General features: G+C 39.6%; 1 protein-coding gene across 3 annotated transcripts in view; it reads left to right on the top strand.

Moving 5' to 3' along the window:
* The window catches only part of SH3KBP1 (SH3 domain containing kinase binding protein 1), a gene marked incomplete at both ends in the record, with an annotated part of 217316 nt that extends 206229 nt beyond the window's left edge, over positions 1-11087 (top strand). For all 3 annotated transcript variants that reach the window (XM_079541896.1, XM_079541895.1, XM_079541897.1), the window contains 5 exons: positions 4252-4361; positions 5626-5751; positions 7982-8253; positions 9431-9494; positions 11046-11087. In XM_079541896.1, coding sequence (XP_079398022.1) covers positions 4252-4361; positions 5626-5751; positions 7982-8253; positions 9431-9494; positions 11046-11087 — 614 coding nt within the window. The remainder of the gene's footprint in view (positions 1-4251; positions 4362-5625; positions 5752-7981; positions 8254-9430; positions 9495-11045) is intronic.
* Positions 11088-14557: the final 3470 nt, after the last annotated feature.

Here is a 14557-nt window from a genome sequence, read left to right as displayed (position 1 = left end):
TCTCTGTTGAGTTGCTTTTTAATTATCACTGTGTATTGAACTGACTTTAATGCAGAAGATCTCACTTGCCATATCTGTCTCATTTGATGCAGGATAGCTTTCAGGATTAATGTGTTTAAAGACAGTACATCATTTAACTAGCCTGTTGTCAATCCTTTAAATGTATTGAATATGATAATGAAATGAAATCTACCTCTGTGATTTTTTTGTGACGTTGTCCTCTTCAAATGAATTGAATGCCACCTTGGCCTCATTTATTCCAGCCCTGCTGTATTTCTCTTCTCCGAAATCTTGCCATTAGCATTCTGAATATGTTGATTCTGATATTATCCATCACTTTCCACTTCGTTTTTCCCAAGGTGAAATTTCTCTGCTAATTCAGAAAGCTTTCTATCTTCATTATGTAGAAATGACTTTGCCCAAAGACTGAAAAAAAAAGCCAGAGTGGGGCCTAGGCACAATTTCTGCTAGAATAGTAAATGAATGCCTGGAGGAGGGGAACAAGGAAGGAAGTGTAGCCATTTAATTCCTTCCTGGGAATTCTTCTGGATGGATTGGAAGTTGTTTTCCAGGAAGGTACAAATCTGAAAAACTCAGAACTTTTTCCTCGAATTTGTTTTTCTGAATCTGGATACTGTTTGAAAACACGGTGGCCATGTCTTCTAGCAAACACAAGAGTGGTGAAAAAAATCCTATTCTTAAGGGGGCAGGAAATCCTATTCTTAAGGGTATGGAAAGATACCAGGGAATAATTTTTGCACAGTCAGTATTTCTCCAGTTTATTCCTATAGCTGTGTTTGCTCAGTAAGCTGGGCGTTTTTTTGGGTGTACTACACCAGTACGCATAAATTGCCAGCTTGACCACCAAAGCAGTAAGAAAGCTCAGTGCATCTATTTATTTGTAGAACAACTATCACCTATTTTTTTTTATTAGGATTTTTTTTTTTTTCTTAATTACAGATTATCACTGTTAATTGAAGGCTTTCTCCTGTCTTCTGTGTGTTTAAGAGAACCTTCTTTACTGGTTACTATTAACAGACACAGAAAGCTGGACCAAGGCACCCTTCAATTCTGTTGGATGCTGATGCTGCCTTACTGGCAATTAACATGCTTTGAATATGGTAGATCACATTTTAATGGCCTCTCATTTGGCCCTTCTCAGGAAAGTTTTACAATTTGATCAGTCTGTAAATTTAAGCTTGCAGTGCCTGATGACTGGAGAAATACTCTCCAAAATAGATGGATGCATTTAATAACTTTGGTAAGTGTGGTCTAGTCACACCTATAGCCTGGCTTTCTGTTAACAATAAAAAAATCAAATAACCTCTGTAAGTGAGTTAATTACTGAAGCTGCAGTATAGATGATAGTAAGGCAGAGGTCTTTTTTGTGGTTTTGTTCCTCATTTTCTTCACTAGTATAGCAGGTGGGAATCTCTGTGAGTGCTCAGGGAAGGTGGTGATTATCTTCAATGCAGAAGGGATTTGTGAGTGAGAACCACATCTAAATAAGGACAACAAACTGGGAGGAGACGATAAAAGAGCATATGAAGTTTTGGGAGATGGGTTTACTGTTTTAGCGTGTTACCAAGTGCTGTCCCTTACACTTAAATAGAGTCTCATTTACAGCGTCAGCTGAATGGCTGTGATTTTACCAGTTTGGCTGTAGATTTTACCAGCGGAACCTTTCCAACATCTGCTCTGCTCCACTCCTTTTCTAAAATTCAGCGTAGGAATGGGCTGCTTTAGTTCATTTTTCTGGCCATCAGGAATGCATTCAAAAGTAGAAGAAATGGACAGTTATCATCTTTCTTCCCATTATTTCTTCTTAGCAGAAGCTTTGCACAGGAATGTTTGTGTTTCTTGGTATTCATAAAATGTATGAAGTACATTTCATCTGTGAGTGCCCATGGGTCTTCTGAACAAAAATATGTACCCTTGTCTGCTGTTATCAATACATTTTGCAATTGAAACATGATTTTTTTAATTTATTTTTTTTTAAATCAGACATAGAAGTCTAGGTAACAGTTTACTTAGGCCAAAGAAACACACTGTGTTAACACTGTCACTGTTGTTTTTTTTTCTTTTCATTAATGTTTTCCATTTTTAGGATAGATATTTATCCTATGTAAGAACAGAGGAAGAGAGAGTGGCACTTACAAAGGAAGTGGAAAAAGAGAAATTGTGCACTAGAGCACTCACATGTATTCTCATGGAGATAACTGCAGTCAGTTTACTGCCCTCATAGCAATAGCCTCCTTCTCTCAGCTTTAGCAGCTACTGATCCTGTCTTCAGCACAGGTATTTGTGTGGCTTGGCACACATTTTTGGAAGATAAGCTGAATTAAAACTAGGTCAGGAAAAAAACAGTGAAGATGGTTAGGTGGGGAAGAGCAGCTGGGGCAAGCAGAGTGCTGCTTCAAGTCACCATTTGTACTTGTGTATGTGAATTTCACGTGTTTATGGGAAGTCTGTTATTGATGGCAATATTTTCTTGCTTTCAACCTAACTAAACACAGTAGCAAATACAAAGACAATGCATAAAAATACATTGCTGATTTGCCGTGTGATCTTAAGAAGGCATTTAGCTATCTCACACATCAGATTCAAGCTGGCTATTCTGGAAGCCAAACCCTATATTTAGGCTGATGTTTCTTCCAGAAAATAATTATTTTACTTCCACTTCTCCTCTCCTATAACCCTGGAGGTCTGTGTGCTCCCTTGTAGTTTTGTGTAATCTGTTTGGGTTAGCTCATTTTTCTTTTCAAAGCATTGTAGCTTCACCTAATACTTGCATTCATTCAAAGCTTTGGATTACCAAATTGCTATTGACTGACTGTGTTGATACCTCATGGCAAAGGCTGCAACAGTCAATAAGGAAGCAGTGAGAGAAATACCTGGCAGACGACAGTGGTGTCACTGGTTATATATAGGAAGAGTTGCTCTAAATAAAGTTTAGAGATGAATAACCTCTGACTATTTCAGGGCTATTGAAAGAGGTGTCTCTTTTTTTTTTAACCCTTTTCTAAATCTCCCTGGGATGGAAAAATGTTCCTGAATCAAGAACGTCTAATCCCATTTGTTTCCTAGCTGCCAATTCGCAAGTACTTGAATTCATTTAAGTGTCCTTCAGTGTGCATTGTTTATTGCACAAACACAGGTTTGTTTTTCTGTTATGTGATTTTGTACCATCTTTGTAACACAGCAGTAATGCTTGAACTTTAGAGACTCATTGTTCTGCAGCAGATTGGAAAATTAAGAGCACTGTTAAATTACAAGCTGTATTTCCCTCACGTATGCGGTGAAAAATGGTCTCTGAGTAATAAAATTCTAGCATTTGATTCATGCCTGAAAGTAATTCTTCAGAATTTGGATTTATCGTGCCTGGACTCTTGTATGTTTTCTCAATCATTTCTGTTTAACATACGCGATAGGGCGTTCTGAAATTGAGGTGACTGAAACTGATATCACCCATAAAAATAGATGAAAGGTGTTAAGCCATTTGGTTCAGGCACGTAATCATGAGCTGCAGTATTCCGTCAGCCTTCGCATCGTTCTTTCACATAAACACGTGGCTGGATTCAGCAAGCACCTTCCCAGTGCATTTTATTAACCACAAAGACAGTCGTGGGCTTTTTACCTCTTCCGGAGCCTGCAGGAGTTTTTGCTTAACCTCTGAACTGCTGGAGATAATCTCCTCATCTTCAGCTTCTGGAAACTCTGCTGCCTCCAGCTGCAGGCATCCAGAAACCTGCAGCTCCATCCAGCTCCAGCACGGACATTCTCTGATCCTGTGAGCAATTGTCTGTGGTGCTGCTAGCAGCGCTGGCTATACAGCATGTGAGACAACGTGTGTGCTGTATTCTATCTCCAGCTGTTTGGAAAAAAAATTACTAATCCTTCTAATAGCAAGATGGAAATTTTGAAACTGCTCATTACCATAGGATCTGCGTTGTCATTTCGCTCTCACTGTGCTGAACGTAAACAAAACCAGAGGCTCATCTGCTCATTTCTCCTTTGTTGTGTTTGAGGTAGAAGGGCCCTTGTGCATAGCAAGAGCAACTGGACTGCAGCTGCCTCTGACTTCCAGGTTCTTTTAGTGACATCATGTTGTCTAAATGTGCTCAGAATGCTGTAATACAATGGAAAAAATGGGATTTGGTTTCTTCGAAATTAAAAGAAAAGAAAAAAGTGATTGTTTTCCCTTTCAGAATAGTTGCCAGAAAATCAAATCAATTCTGTTTTATTTTTAAGACTTGGAAGGTTTTGACTCTGTAGTACCAATTGCTGAGAAGCTTAATCATCCAACTACAACCAGACCAAAAGCTACTGGCAGGCGACCACCCTCCCAGTCTTTCACATCTGTAAGTGTAATTTGATTTTTAAAAGATTTTTCCTGAACTTTTTCTTCTCTGTCTTTCTGTTCCCTGATGCTTTTAATCCATTTACACAGCCATTCCTTCACATGTACAGTGAGGCAGAGAGATGCAGGAAAATTTGTGTCTAAAGGCTGCCAATGTTTTGAATGCTAATGTTTAAAACATTCCCTCCCTTGTGAGATTTGTACCCTGCCCTCCCCCCTTTGGGTGCTGCCAGGTATTCCTTGCCAACCATGGCTGAGGCCAAAATAAAGCTCTATAAAAAAACTTTGGAATAAATTAGTTTGTGCAAAATATCAAGGATTTTAAAAGCATTTCCCAAAGGAAGGATTTCCCTTTGGGCCAGTTAGCAGAGTTTGAGGACAGCAGACCGTTGATGGTCTTCAGCAACTCTCCTCATGCATCTCCATCAATCATTTCTTCTCCTTAAGCTGACACCTGTAAATAAAGGGGTGACTTGAATTTCTAGTATTTTTAGACCAGTTGGTCTCAGAAACCTTGCTTTGGAATCTGCAGCTCAGTTTTTCAGTCTTTTTTCTGTGGGGATTGGGGATTGTTTTTTCCACACTTCCTGCATTCTGGAATATGAGAATGAGAACAACTGCTGATGATACCCATGTTCACGTGGCTGAAGAAAAATGAAGTGGGGGAAGTGTAAAGGAGTGTTGTGAAACTAATAAAGAACAAACAAAAAGTCTTTCAAATTTGTCTATGAGCACAAATATACAGAAACCTAGAAGAAGTTCAGAGACTTTTCTTCCCCTGACAAATGCATGGGTAAATGGACAAGGGACAGAGAAAAACCTTCCTTGTTTGCACCTTTGCAAAGGCCTATGGCAGACCTGTACTGTGCCATCAGTGTGCATAGGCAGTAGTGAGACTCCTCAAAAGAGCAGCAAAGCAAGACCTGCACTATAGGCAAAGCAGTGGCAGGGCTGACACCCCACAGCATGCAGAATATCCTGGCCAAGTAAGGTAGACAGGAAGGTGCTTTAGTCTTAGAGTATAATGCAAGGCAAAGGTGGAAATTCACATTGAATCCAAATCTCTAAGAATTTCTCATTTCATCTAGCCCTGCAAGCAAAACAAAAAATGGAAGGAGGGAGAGTGCTGAATTTCGGGTTGTTACTTTGGAAATTATGACCAAAAAAAACCACCACCAAATCAAAACCACATTGATGCTTTTCTTATTCCTGTGTTAAATCCTTATACAGTGAAAATATCTGCTTTTTTTCTTGTCTCTACCTAGTCGTCCCTTTCAAGCCCAGATTTCTTTGACTCACCAAGTCCTGAGGAAGAGAAGGAAGAGCATGTTTCCATTACACACAAAACTATTGAAGTGTCGAAGAAATCAAGAACTGTTACAATATCACAGGTAAATTAATTGGAATTAATTGTTCATCCTTACTGTGCGGGTATTTTAATTTTTGAAAACATTATTCAAATAGTTACTTTCAATAGTAATTCCTTTAATATTAACACAACAACCACTTTTGTAACCGGTCCTTTAAAGTAACGTAGAAATGGTAAGGCCGTTCTGTGTTTGAAAAGTCTAAAGTGAATTGCAGAGTTAAATGCCTCCATAAACATAGTATGAACAAAAATCTTTCTAGTGTAATTGCACTTCACAGATTCAGAGAAGCTAGGAAAATAGATGTTAGAAACAAAGGCCTTTTTTTGCAGCTGTAAATTGAGTTTACATGAGATAAGTCTTTGAGCAGAGCAAATAAGTACAACTCTTTGGGCCATTCTAACAGTATGTGAATTAAAATTTGCAAGTATAGTCACTTTTTATACTCGTGTAACTGTATTTATCATATAGGCTTGTGCTATTCTTACTTTGTCTTGGTAGAAAACTGTGAAATTATCAAATACTATGGAAGGAATAAATAGATCAGGCCTTAGAGTTTGGTGCTATAGTACATAAGGATACCTTGGCTAATAAAAATACTACATTGTAATATTTATATTTTTAATACTATTTGTATTTCAAGACTTATTTGAAAGATGCAGTCACTTCTGTGATAGAATTATGAGAATAATGTTTTGCTATATAGCTCCCTCTTCTGGGTGCGTTTGAATTAATGAATATTCTTGGGCCAACATTCGTAAATGATATGCTGGCATGGCAACAATGTAGATCTTGTTCCTCTAAAACACGAAGACTGCTATAAGAAAGTGTCTGGCTGAGGCTTTGATCCAGATGGATAGATGAGATGTGGCGTAACATGTTCAGTGTGGATGGCACCAGTTGTGCCTTGCTCACTTGCTGCCTGACATCCCCATTCAGTTCAAAGGAAACTTGCATCAGGTTGTTGAAGGATTATTATCCATGAAGAATCTGGTTGCAGGTACATACATTGCTTCTCAGACATTCATACACGTACGTGAAACGTTAAAGGGGCATCATTAAGATCACAACAGTCAAGCATTCAAGCCACCAGGATTATTATTCATCTCTCTTGTGATTTATAATGCATTTTTCTATATCTGGTCACACTATTTGTTTCACAGAGGACTTTCTTCTATGCAGTGTTTGTCTGGGGCAGGTTCTGCACTCAGTCACTCCCATGTAGTAGAGAAAACAGTTTTCTACAGAACTTGGTGGATCCTGCTTTTCTCTCCTCACCACTTTTTCTCTAGTTGTCATCTGATTGCTAATTTTTCTCTGAATTACTTTGTTGAGTTAGTGCCATTGCTCTAGTCCTCAAGTTTTCGCTTATCATGTATCTGTGTTTGCATAATATTTTTTCTCAGTATCTTTTTTGCTATTCAGTTTCAGTATCTCTTTTCCAATGAGAGAATTCAAGGGCTGTCTAGCACTTTCTCTTACTCTGGCCCAACAATCAGAATTTAGCTAGTTCTGGTACACATCATATAATGCCCACATTAGCATTACCAAGTAATAATGTGATGAACAATTAAGACTTACCTTACTTGCCAGTGTGACATCTGTACTTTTACACTGTTCTGTGTGTGCAATGAAGTAATGGATCTTATACAGTAGGTGTTGTCTATACCTTGTCTACTAAGTAGAGCACTGGATTGCAATTCAAGAAGCACGGGATGTTTTTGAGCTAAGCCAGAAATTTTCAAGGTAACCACACAAATGTTGCCTGTTGTTTTTTTTTTTTAATTTTAAGACAATGACAGATATGGAAGAATCCATATCCAAGGTGCTTAATTGAAAACCGTAAATGTAATCTGCAAAAAATGCAATTTGGATTTTTGGCCTTAATGTTGTGCTTTGCAGGAGACCTCAGTAAATGCAGGCACATTCCTACAATCTTCTATGAGAAGCAGTGGGTATCCGTCCTTGTTTCATTATACCGCGGGGTCTAAGATCTTGGAAGTGGTTTTTGCTGGTTAGTTTTAGCAACTGTGGAAACTTCCACTGAAGCTCTGAAATAACAGGTCCCAGCTAGACCCTCTCTGATGTAGAAGTACAAAGATAATTTACCTACTTGTTGCATCTCTCGTGCTTTGACTCTGGACTTTCAGCATTACTACAGAGCAGCAAAGTAAGTACTTAATGTTTGTTATAGGTCTGATTTTCATGAAGGTTTCTCCTGGCACCTTTTTTTTTTTTTTTTTTTTTTTGACAGGCATTTGATAATAAAACTCCATTGCCTCCAAAGCCAGGAGGTTTGGCTAGTGGCAGTAATGTACAACCATCTCTATCCCCTTCACCATCACCTGGATTTCATTCAATTGCTATGGGAACAACAGGCCACAGGTCGAATTCCCCATCCCTACTTGGTGCAGAAGGAAAGCCAAAGACTGAACACTTGAGCCAGGGTCAGACTGCCCTGGAGGAGCTGAGAACACAAGTTAAGGAGCTAAGAACTATCATTGAAACGATGAAAGACCAGCAAAAGTAAGTACTGTAAGTCATCCAGTAAGTGTGACATCAGTGTCTTCTGGAGCTTGTCTTCATATACATTACTCTGCACTGATTGCAGATGTTTGTGGACTGTTGAATAAGTTAAGTTAGAAGGAATTAGCACTGAATAATTTTTTTATTGTTTAATGTGCTAGTAACTATTTGGAACTCACCATGCACTGATCTTAACGAGAGGGCATTTGTACTGGTAGTAGTACAAATTTCACACAGGTTCCTAAAAAGTTAGATCAGTGTGTTGTTTCATTCTTAGTGCACGTTCAGAGGAAGCTTGTATTTCAAAAGGCATAACTAATTTGTAATTAGGACATTTGAAGACCTTTGGAATTATGACTCTGCATGTTATCTTAGGGCTGGACAACTTTCTTTAAGCTTCCTATTTCAGAAGGAGAAACGTGCTCTGTCACATAGTTTTTTGCTATTCCTGGGGGAGAATGTTGATGTTTTGGAAACTGTAGCCCAAGTAGGAAAAAGAAAAGGGGAAAAAGAAAAGGGAAAGCAGACTGCAGAGACTGTAGCAGAACACGGGTGTGGATGGGTTTTGAGAAGAGCCATTGCAAGAGGGCACATCTCAAACTGGAAGTAGACACCAAGCCCCATGTCTTCACCCTGTAGCTTGGCTCCTGGTCCTCTAGTTTTCCCAGCCCTTCTTATATGGGCTGCTCCCACCCAGTGGCATCCGTCACAAGGTGAGCTCATTTCAATGGGAATGTGGGAAGGTTACATTGTATTGTTAGCACAAGAAGCTTTTAACTGGCTTGAATACGTTACAGGATGGGGAGGTTTTGTGTTACCAGCCCTTATAACCTACCAACAGCCAGTCTATCTACATTTTATTTGAAAAAAAGACAACTGGGTACTGATAAAATATTGATACAGCTAGCCAAGAGCAAAAGCTGTGGATGCAGGACTGTTAGAAGGAAATATATTACTCATATTATTAATTAGCAGGAGGAGAGACTGCCCTTTTATAGATAGCGTTACTTCTCTATGGTATGTAATATACAAGAGTATACTTACTTTAATTAGTTCTTTGGGGATAAAAAAGAAATAAGTAGCGAAGAAGGGAAAATATGTCTCCAGGAGGCGATCCTTTGTGTTTTACTAGTTTCAATATTTGCATTCCAACTTTGTTATTGCATTCTTTTAACAGAAAAGAGATTAAGCAGTTGCTGTCTGAATTGGATGAAGAAAAAAAGATCCGTCTACGATTGCAGGTACTTAAATCATTTATAGTGCTATGGAAATATTGGCAGGTTTGATTTAGCCTCAGGTACAGGACATAAAGCTCTGATAAGATGCTTAGGTTCCAGCAAATCAAAAGCTTTTACCATTTCTGAAAGGAGGTACCAATTCCCTTCATCACCTTGCCAGTCTGTGTCATATGTATTGCAGTTTTGGTTTCTTACAGAAAAAAAAAAAAAAGATAATTATCTAAAAAGTCACCAGCCCAAATAGACGAATACCAAGCAAAAGAACACAATAAAGGCTTCCAAGCATATTTCTTTAGTCTCAATTTTAATGGTCTGATTTTGTCACAAGTGGAATAGTGCATTTTTAAATGATTTACTCTCTCCCAAAGCTTTATATTTTGTATTTTATATTTCACGTTGCAAGATTTTTATGTCTGTTTTATAGGCTGAATTCAGGTTGCCTTCACTAAAGCATCATAAATAATATAAAAGATGGCGTTAGGATTAAGAGCCAGTTACTGCTATCATAGTTTGTATAGTACCTAAGTTGGCAAATTGATTTAGTGTTTCCAAGCAGTGTTCTGCCCTTCCTGCATAAGGGACCAAAGCACCTTTGGTAGGGTCACAGACAGTGCAGCTTCATCGTGGAATGACTTTGAATCTGCTTTTCCAGATTTTGAAGTGTAATGTACTTGATAAGAGCTTTAGTATTGATTATGTTTTATATTTCTATGGAATAGGTCAACTGTACTTTATCTTTGTACTAGGGATAGAAAATCGAACTGTAATTTCACTGGGCTGCTTAGAAGAGGACTTGGGAGCATGACAAAGAGTGGCAGAACAGGGGATCATCAATGTCTGTGCTCCAGGGCCGTGTAAAGAACTTCATGCATGCAAACACATAAGCTTGTAGTAGCACACAATTCACGTTCAGCTCAAATTGAAGTAGAATCAGAGTTTGTCTCAAGGTGGAAGGGACCTAAAACGATCATTGAGCCCAACCTGTTCCCCACCCACCGCCCTGTGGTGCAGCCCCTTTCCCTGACCCCCAGCCGCCCTCCCCTGACGCAGCTCCACGCCGTTCCCTCGGGCCCTGTCGCTGTCACACAGAGCAGAGCTCAGCGCTGCCCCTCCACTCCCTGTGAGGAGCTGCAGCCGCCCTCAGGCCTCCCCAGGTTTTCCTGATCAGCTATGGGTGTTTGCAGTCAGTGGCAGTTCAGTTGTGCTGGGTGTAAGTGCCTGGGCATGGGCACAGTTCGCTGAGTTATTTCCTGGCAGCAAGTTGCACAGGCTGTGGCAGTCATCACTGAGAACTGAGAGAGTTCAAGAGGTGTTGGCGCATGGTCAATGACTGTGCTTACCTAGCTCTGAAGGGAGGAAGCCATGACCAGTCACCTTGTGCAGCTGAGAAGGTCACCTCAGTTTGTGAAATCTTTGGAAATAAGGGTGATATAAAGCCTGTACTGACACCTGTGGACAGAATGAAATATGTGCTTTTCAAACTGCACCGACTGTGCCTTAGTTTGTTAAAACATCTGATTTCAACAAATTTACTTCTTTGTTTTTTCCTTTCAGATGGAAGTTAATGACATAAAGAAAGCTCTTCAATCAAAGTGAATACTTGATAGATGGAATGTTGCATTATTCTACATGACTGAGACTCAAATTTATGCCCCAGCCAAAATAACTTTGTGCCAAATGATTAAAGAATTGCCTCAGCATCCCTTTCTCAAAGGATTAGCACAACCGTTTTTGATAGCACAACAGAAATACCAACAGTGAGGAAAAATATTCCACACGAAGCGGTGCAGTGTGGCACTGGTTGTGACTGAAATCGATCTTCTTGTGCTAAAGGCTCTCTACTTCAAGATCATAGGTGAAATGAAAACTCAGGCAGTTTAGTCCATAGTGGTACTATTTTGATGATATTTTTCCATAAATAAAGTGTATTTCAGATTATCTGTTTACAAGCTTTATGATTTTGATTATTTTTTGTTTTTGTTTTTGTTTTTTAATTGTCTTTTGTCACAGATTTTAAAATGTTTGTACTGCATATAGCCAGGAATGAATGTTAACGCTGGGGCTGGAGGGATTATTTTTGCTTCGAGATAGAACAGCCTACTTCTTGTTACAGTTTTAAGTTGTTAAATATGCAATTTCATGTCCCCCTACCCCCTACAATGAAACTTAACGTTGTGTACAGTAATGTATTTAGGAGAAGAAAACCATCAGAATAAGAATCCGGTCTTTGCAATGATTTGTGCCTTTCTTTGCCACACACCAACGGGAGCTGGTTGCAGGTCAGGTCTCCATCACGTAGCTACCCCCATCTCCCGTCACCGGTGTCCGGTAGAGGTCACACTCGCCGTGTACAGCTAGCTGCTCCACACAACCAGGTCCCTGCCAAGCGGTGGGACAGTGGCACAGTTGAGAGCATCTCTGTCTTCATCAGCTGTGGCTTCTTAGCTTTCCCGTTTTCAGTAGCCTCTCCTTTGGTTTTGAATGTTTATCTCCGCTTGGTTTTCAGTAGATGATTTCAGCGCCAGCCTCCGTCCCCAATTTTGCACAGAGTGAACAGAATATGCATTATTAAAGCAAAAATAAAGAAAAGTAAACTATAAAACGTGAATAAAAAGTTGTATTATTTCCTGCACAAGGTTCTCCATTGTGTGCCATTGTTTCATTTGCAATTTATGAAGTGCTGTTTGCTGCATAATGTTGTAAGCTTTCTGCCATTGAGTTACGTAGAGTGAGATACTTCAAGCCCTGCTTTGCAGTGAGCCTTTGTCTTCCTAATTTTGTGGAGCCTGGTGCTTGCTTTGTTTCTTCCAGTTTCTGTTTCCATTCATTCACAATAACTTCTTCTGGTTTCCTGTTAGTGGTTTTGTGTGTTCTTTGCTAGCAGTGGAGCATCTCATACCTTGTCAGCAATCCCTGGTGAGTTTTTACAAAGCATTTAAGGTCATGGATATTTTTACACAGCATGGAGTGAGTGGGTGAGTGGTGATGTTGATACTGCGGAGTGACAAAAACACAACAAAATACTTAAAGGCTCTGTTTGTCATCTCACCAAATGCTGGCGTTGGCTCTATCCAAGATGTCCTGTATCACAACTGACCAACCTGCCTGCTGGGAACTGGGTGAGAAGTAGCTCTCTGTTGGCCAGTCATGTTCTCACATGGCTGGCAGAGCTCCCGTAATCTTCTTGTATGCACAGCTGTATAAAATACACACATTACCATATTCAGATCTTACCTTATGGAACTCAGCTGGCAATACTGAACCTCACTATTGGGATCATTTCTTCTACTGTGGCATGCGCTTGTTTTGTATCTGTGGTATCTGAGATTGAAATATCTGATGATGAAACTTGAGAATATTTCAAAAAGTCCCAATACTATTGCTCAGTGTTCTTAAATAGAAGCACTAATAAAATATCACTCAAATGCTCTTATTTAACATTTCTAAATAATTACATCACTTTTTTATACAAAGAGTGATAATCCCAACATAACTTTCCAGCAGTAAAGGTTTGTGAGGTTGATAGCAGTGAGTAGAAGAGGAGGAAATAAAGAATTCTGTTTGGGTTTGTAGTGTTATATTTGCAACAAGTATCCACGCAACAGTTCTAGCTTCCTAGTTGCATTGCAGGAAGAAAATAAACTATTGTATCCATGGTAAATAAAGTTCTAATTCCTGAGTTGTATCTCAGACATGGAAGGGACTTCTCAGAAGCATTCAATTTTTTGTAAATGCAAGTATGACGTTGGCGAGGAGTTTTCTGATAGCAAATCACATTGATTTTTCTCCCCTGTCGATGGTACCTTGAGATGATAACTTGTCACTTGATAAATCCAAGTGAAAAGTCCAGCATATCTGTAAATGAAGATTGAATAAGATTTGGTGAAAATGCTTTGCTTTGCAAGTTTATTATGATGGGATAAGAGAGTTCAAAGCAACACAAGTTTTTCTGCTTGCTGCATTTCATTATAACAGGAAGTATTTTACACAGTACGTGGATTTTTCCCTTTTCAAAGGGGATTGCTTATGAATGAAAGCCACAGATGTAAGCTGCTGCTTTAAAAAATGTCTGGGTTTCTATTTAAAGAAAAACAGAAAATGCTGGTGAGCTGCAAAGTGCTTTTGATGTGACAGTGATTAAATACCGCTGTTTAAAGTGTTGTGGGAAATGATTTTTTGTTAATATGCACACAGTGGTCTTGAAGGAGACTTCTGTTTCCAAGCAGAAAAATGTGCTGGTATGAAACACTGGGATCACGCCTTTGGATGATAATGTTACTCATCTCGATTTGGAAACGTGTCAGATAGATAAGAAAACAGTTGTGTTGTTTTTCTAATGTTTGTTTGTTTGTTTTTCAACTGTAAAAGGAACTGATATTCTTAACATGGGACCACAGTGCTCAGTTTTACTTGGAAATGTAAATATTCAAGGTGTTCCTTAAGTTTTACTAGGTAAATTTCATCTTCCGGCTACATTTTTGTTATTAAAGATCCATTCAGATCTTTAGAACTTCAGATCTTCAGAACTGAGCACAGGCAAAGGCTGCAGGTGGGTGTGGGCTCCCTGCCCACGGATGGGACCTGGAAGGGAGTGTGAAGTCCAGTGTCTGGAGAAAGGCCTGGGAAAAGGGAGAGGCGCATTGAGGAGGGCAGTGTTGCCCTTTGTGGGTAGGGTGGATAGGGATAAGGGTGAAGCCGCTGGTTAGGCAGGTGAGCTGTGGTTCAAGAGCAAAAGGGAGGGCTGTTTAAAAGTGGAAGCAACTGCTCTGTGACTTCTGTTTAGGGGTGGCCGTGGTTCTCCTTTGGCAGAGGGTCTTCTCAGTGCTGACTCCTATTCAGAGCAGTTGGGGTGGATCTGAATTCTCTACCAAATACCAGCTACTTTGTCTCCATGGTTATTAATACCACTCAGTCAGAAATAGATGTCATTTGGCACCTTTGGCCTCAGCTGACTCTCAAACCTGGCCCAGGAATGAGCAATCAATTGCTCGTGTCCCAGCACGTTCATTCCTGCCTCCTGCAGTTGCTTCCACCTCTACCCTCCAGCCACAGGCCCTCTGTTTTGG

Source organism: Tetrao urogallus (assembly GCF_951394365.1).
Source record: "Tetrao urogallus genome assembly, chromosome: 1".
Classification (NCBI taxonomy): domain Eukaryota; kingdom Metazoa; phylum Chordata; class Aves; order Galliformes; family Phasianidae; genus Tetrao; species Tetrao urogallus.
This window is presented reverse-complemented; position numbering and strand designations above follow the sequence as displayed.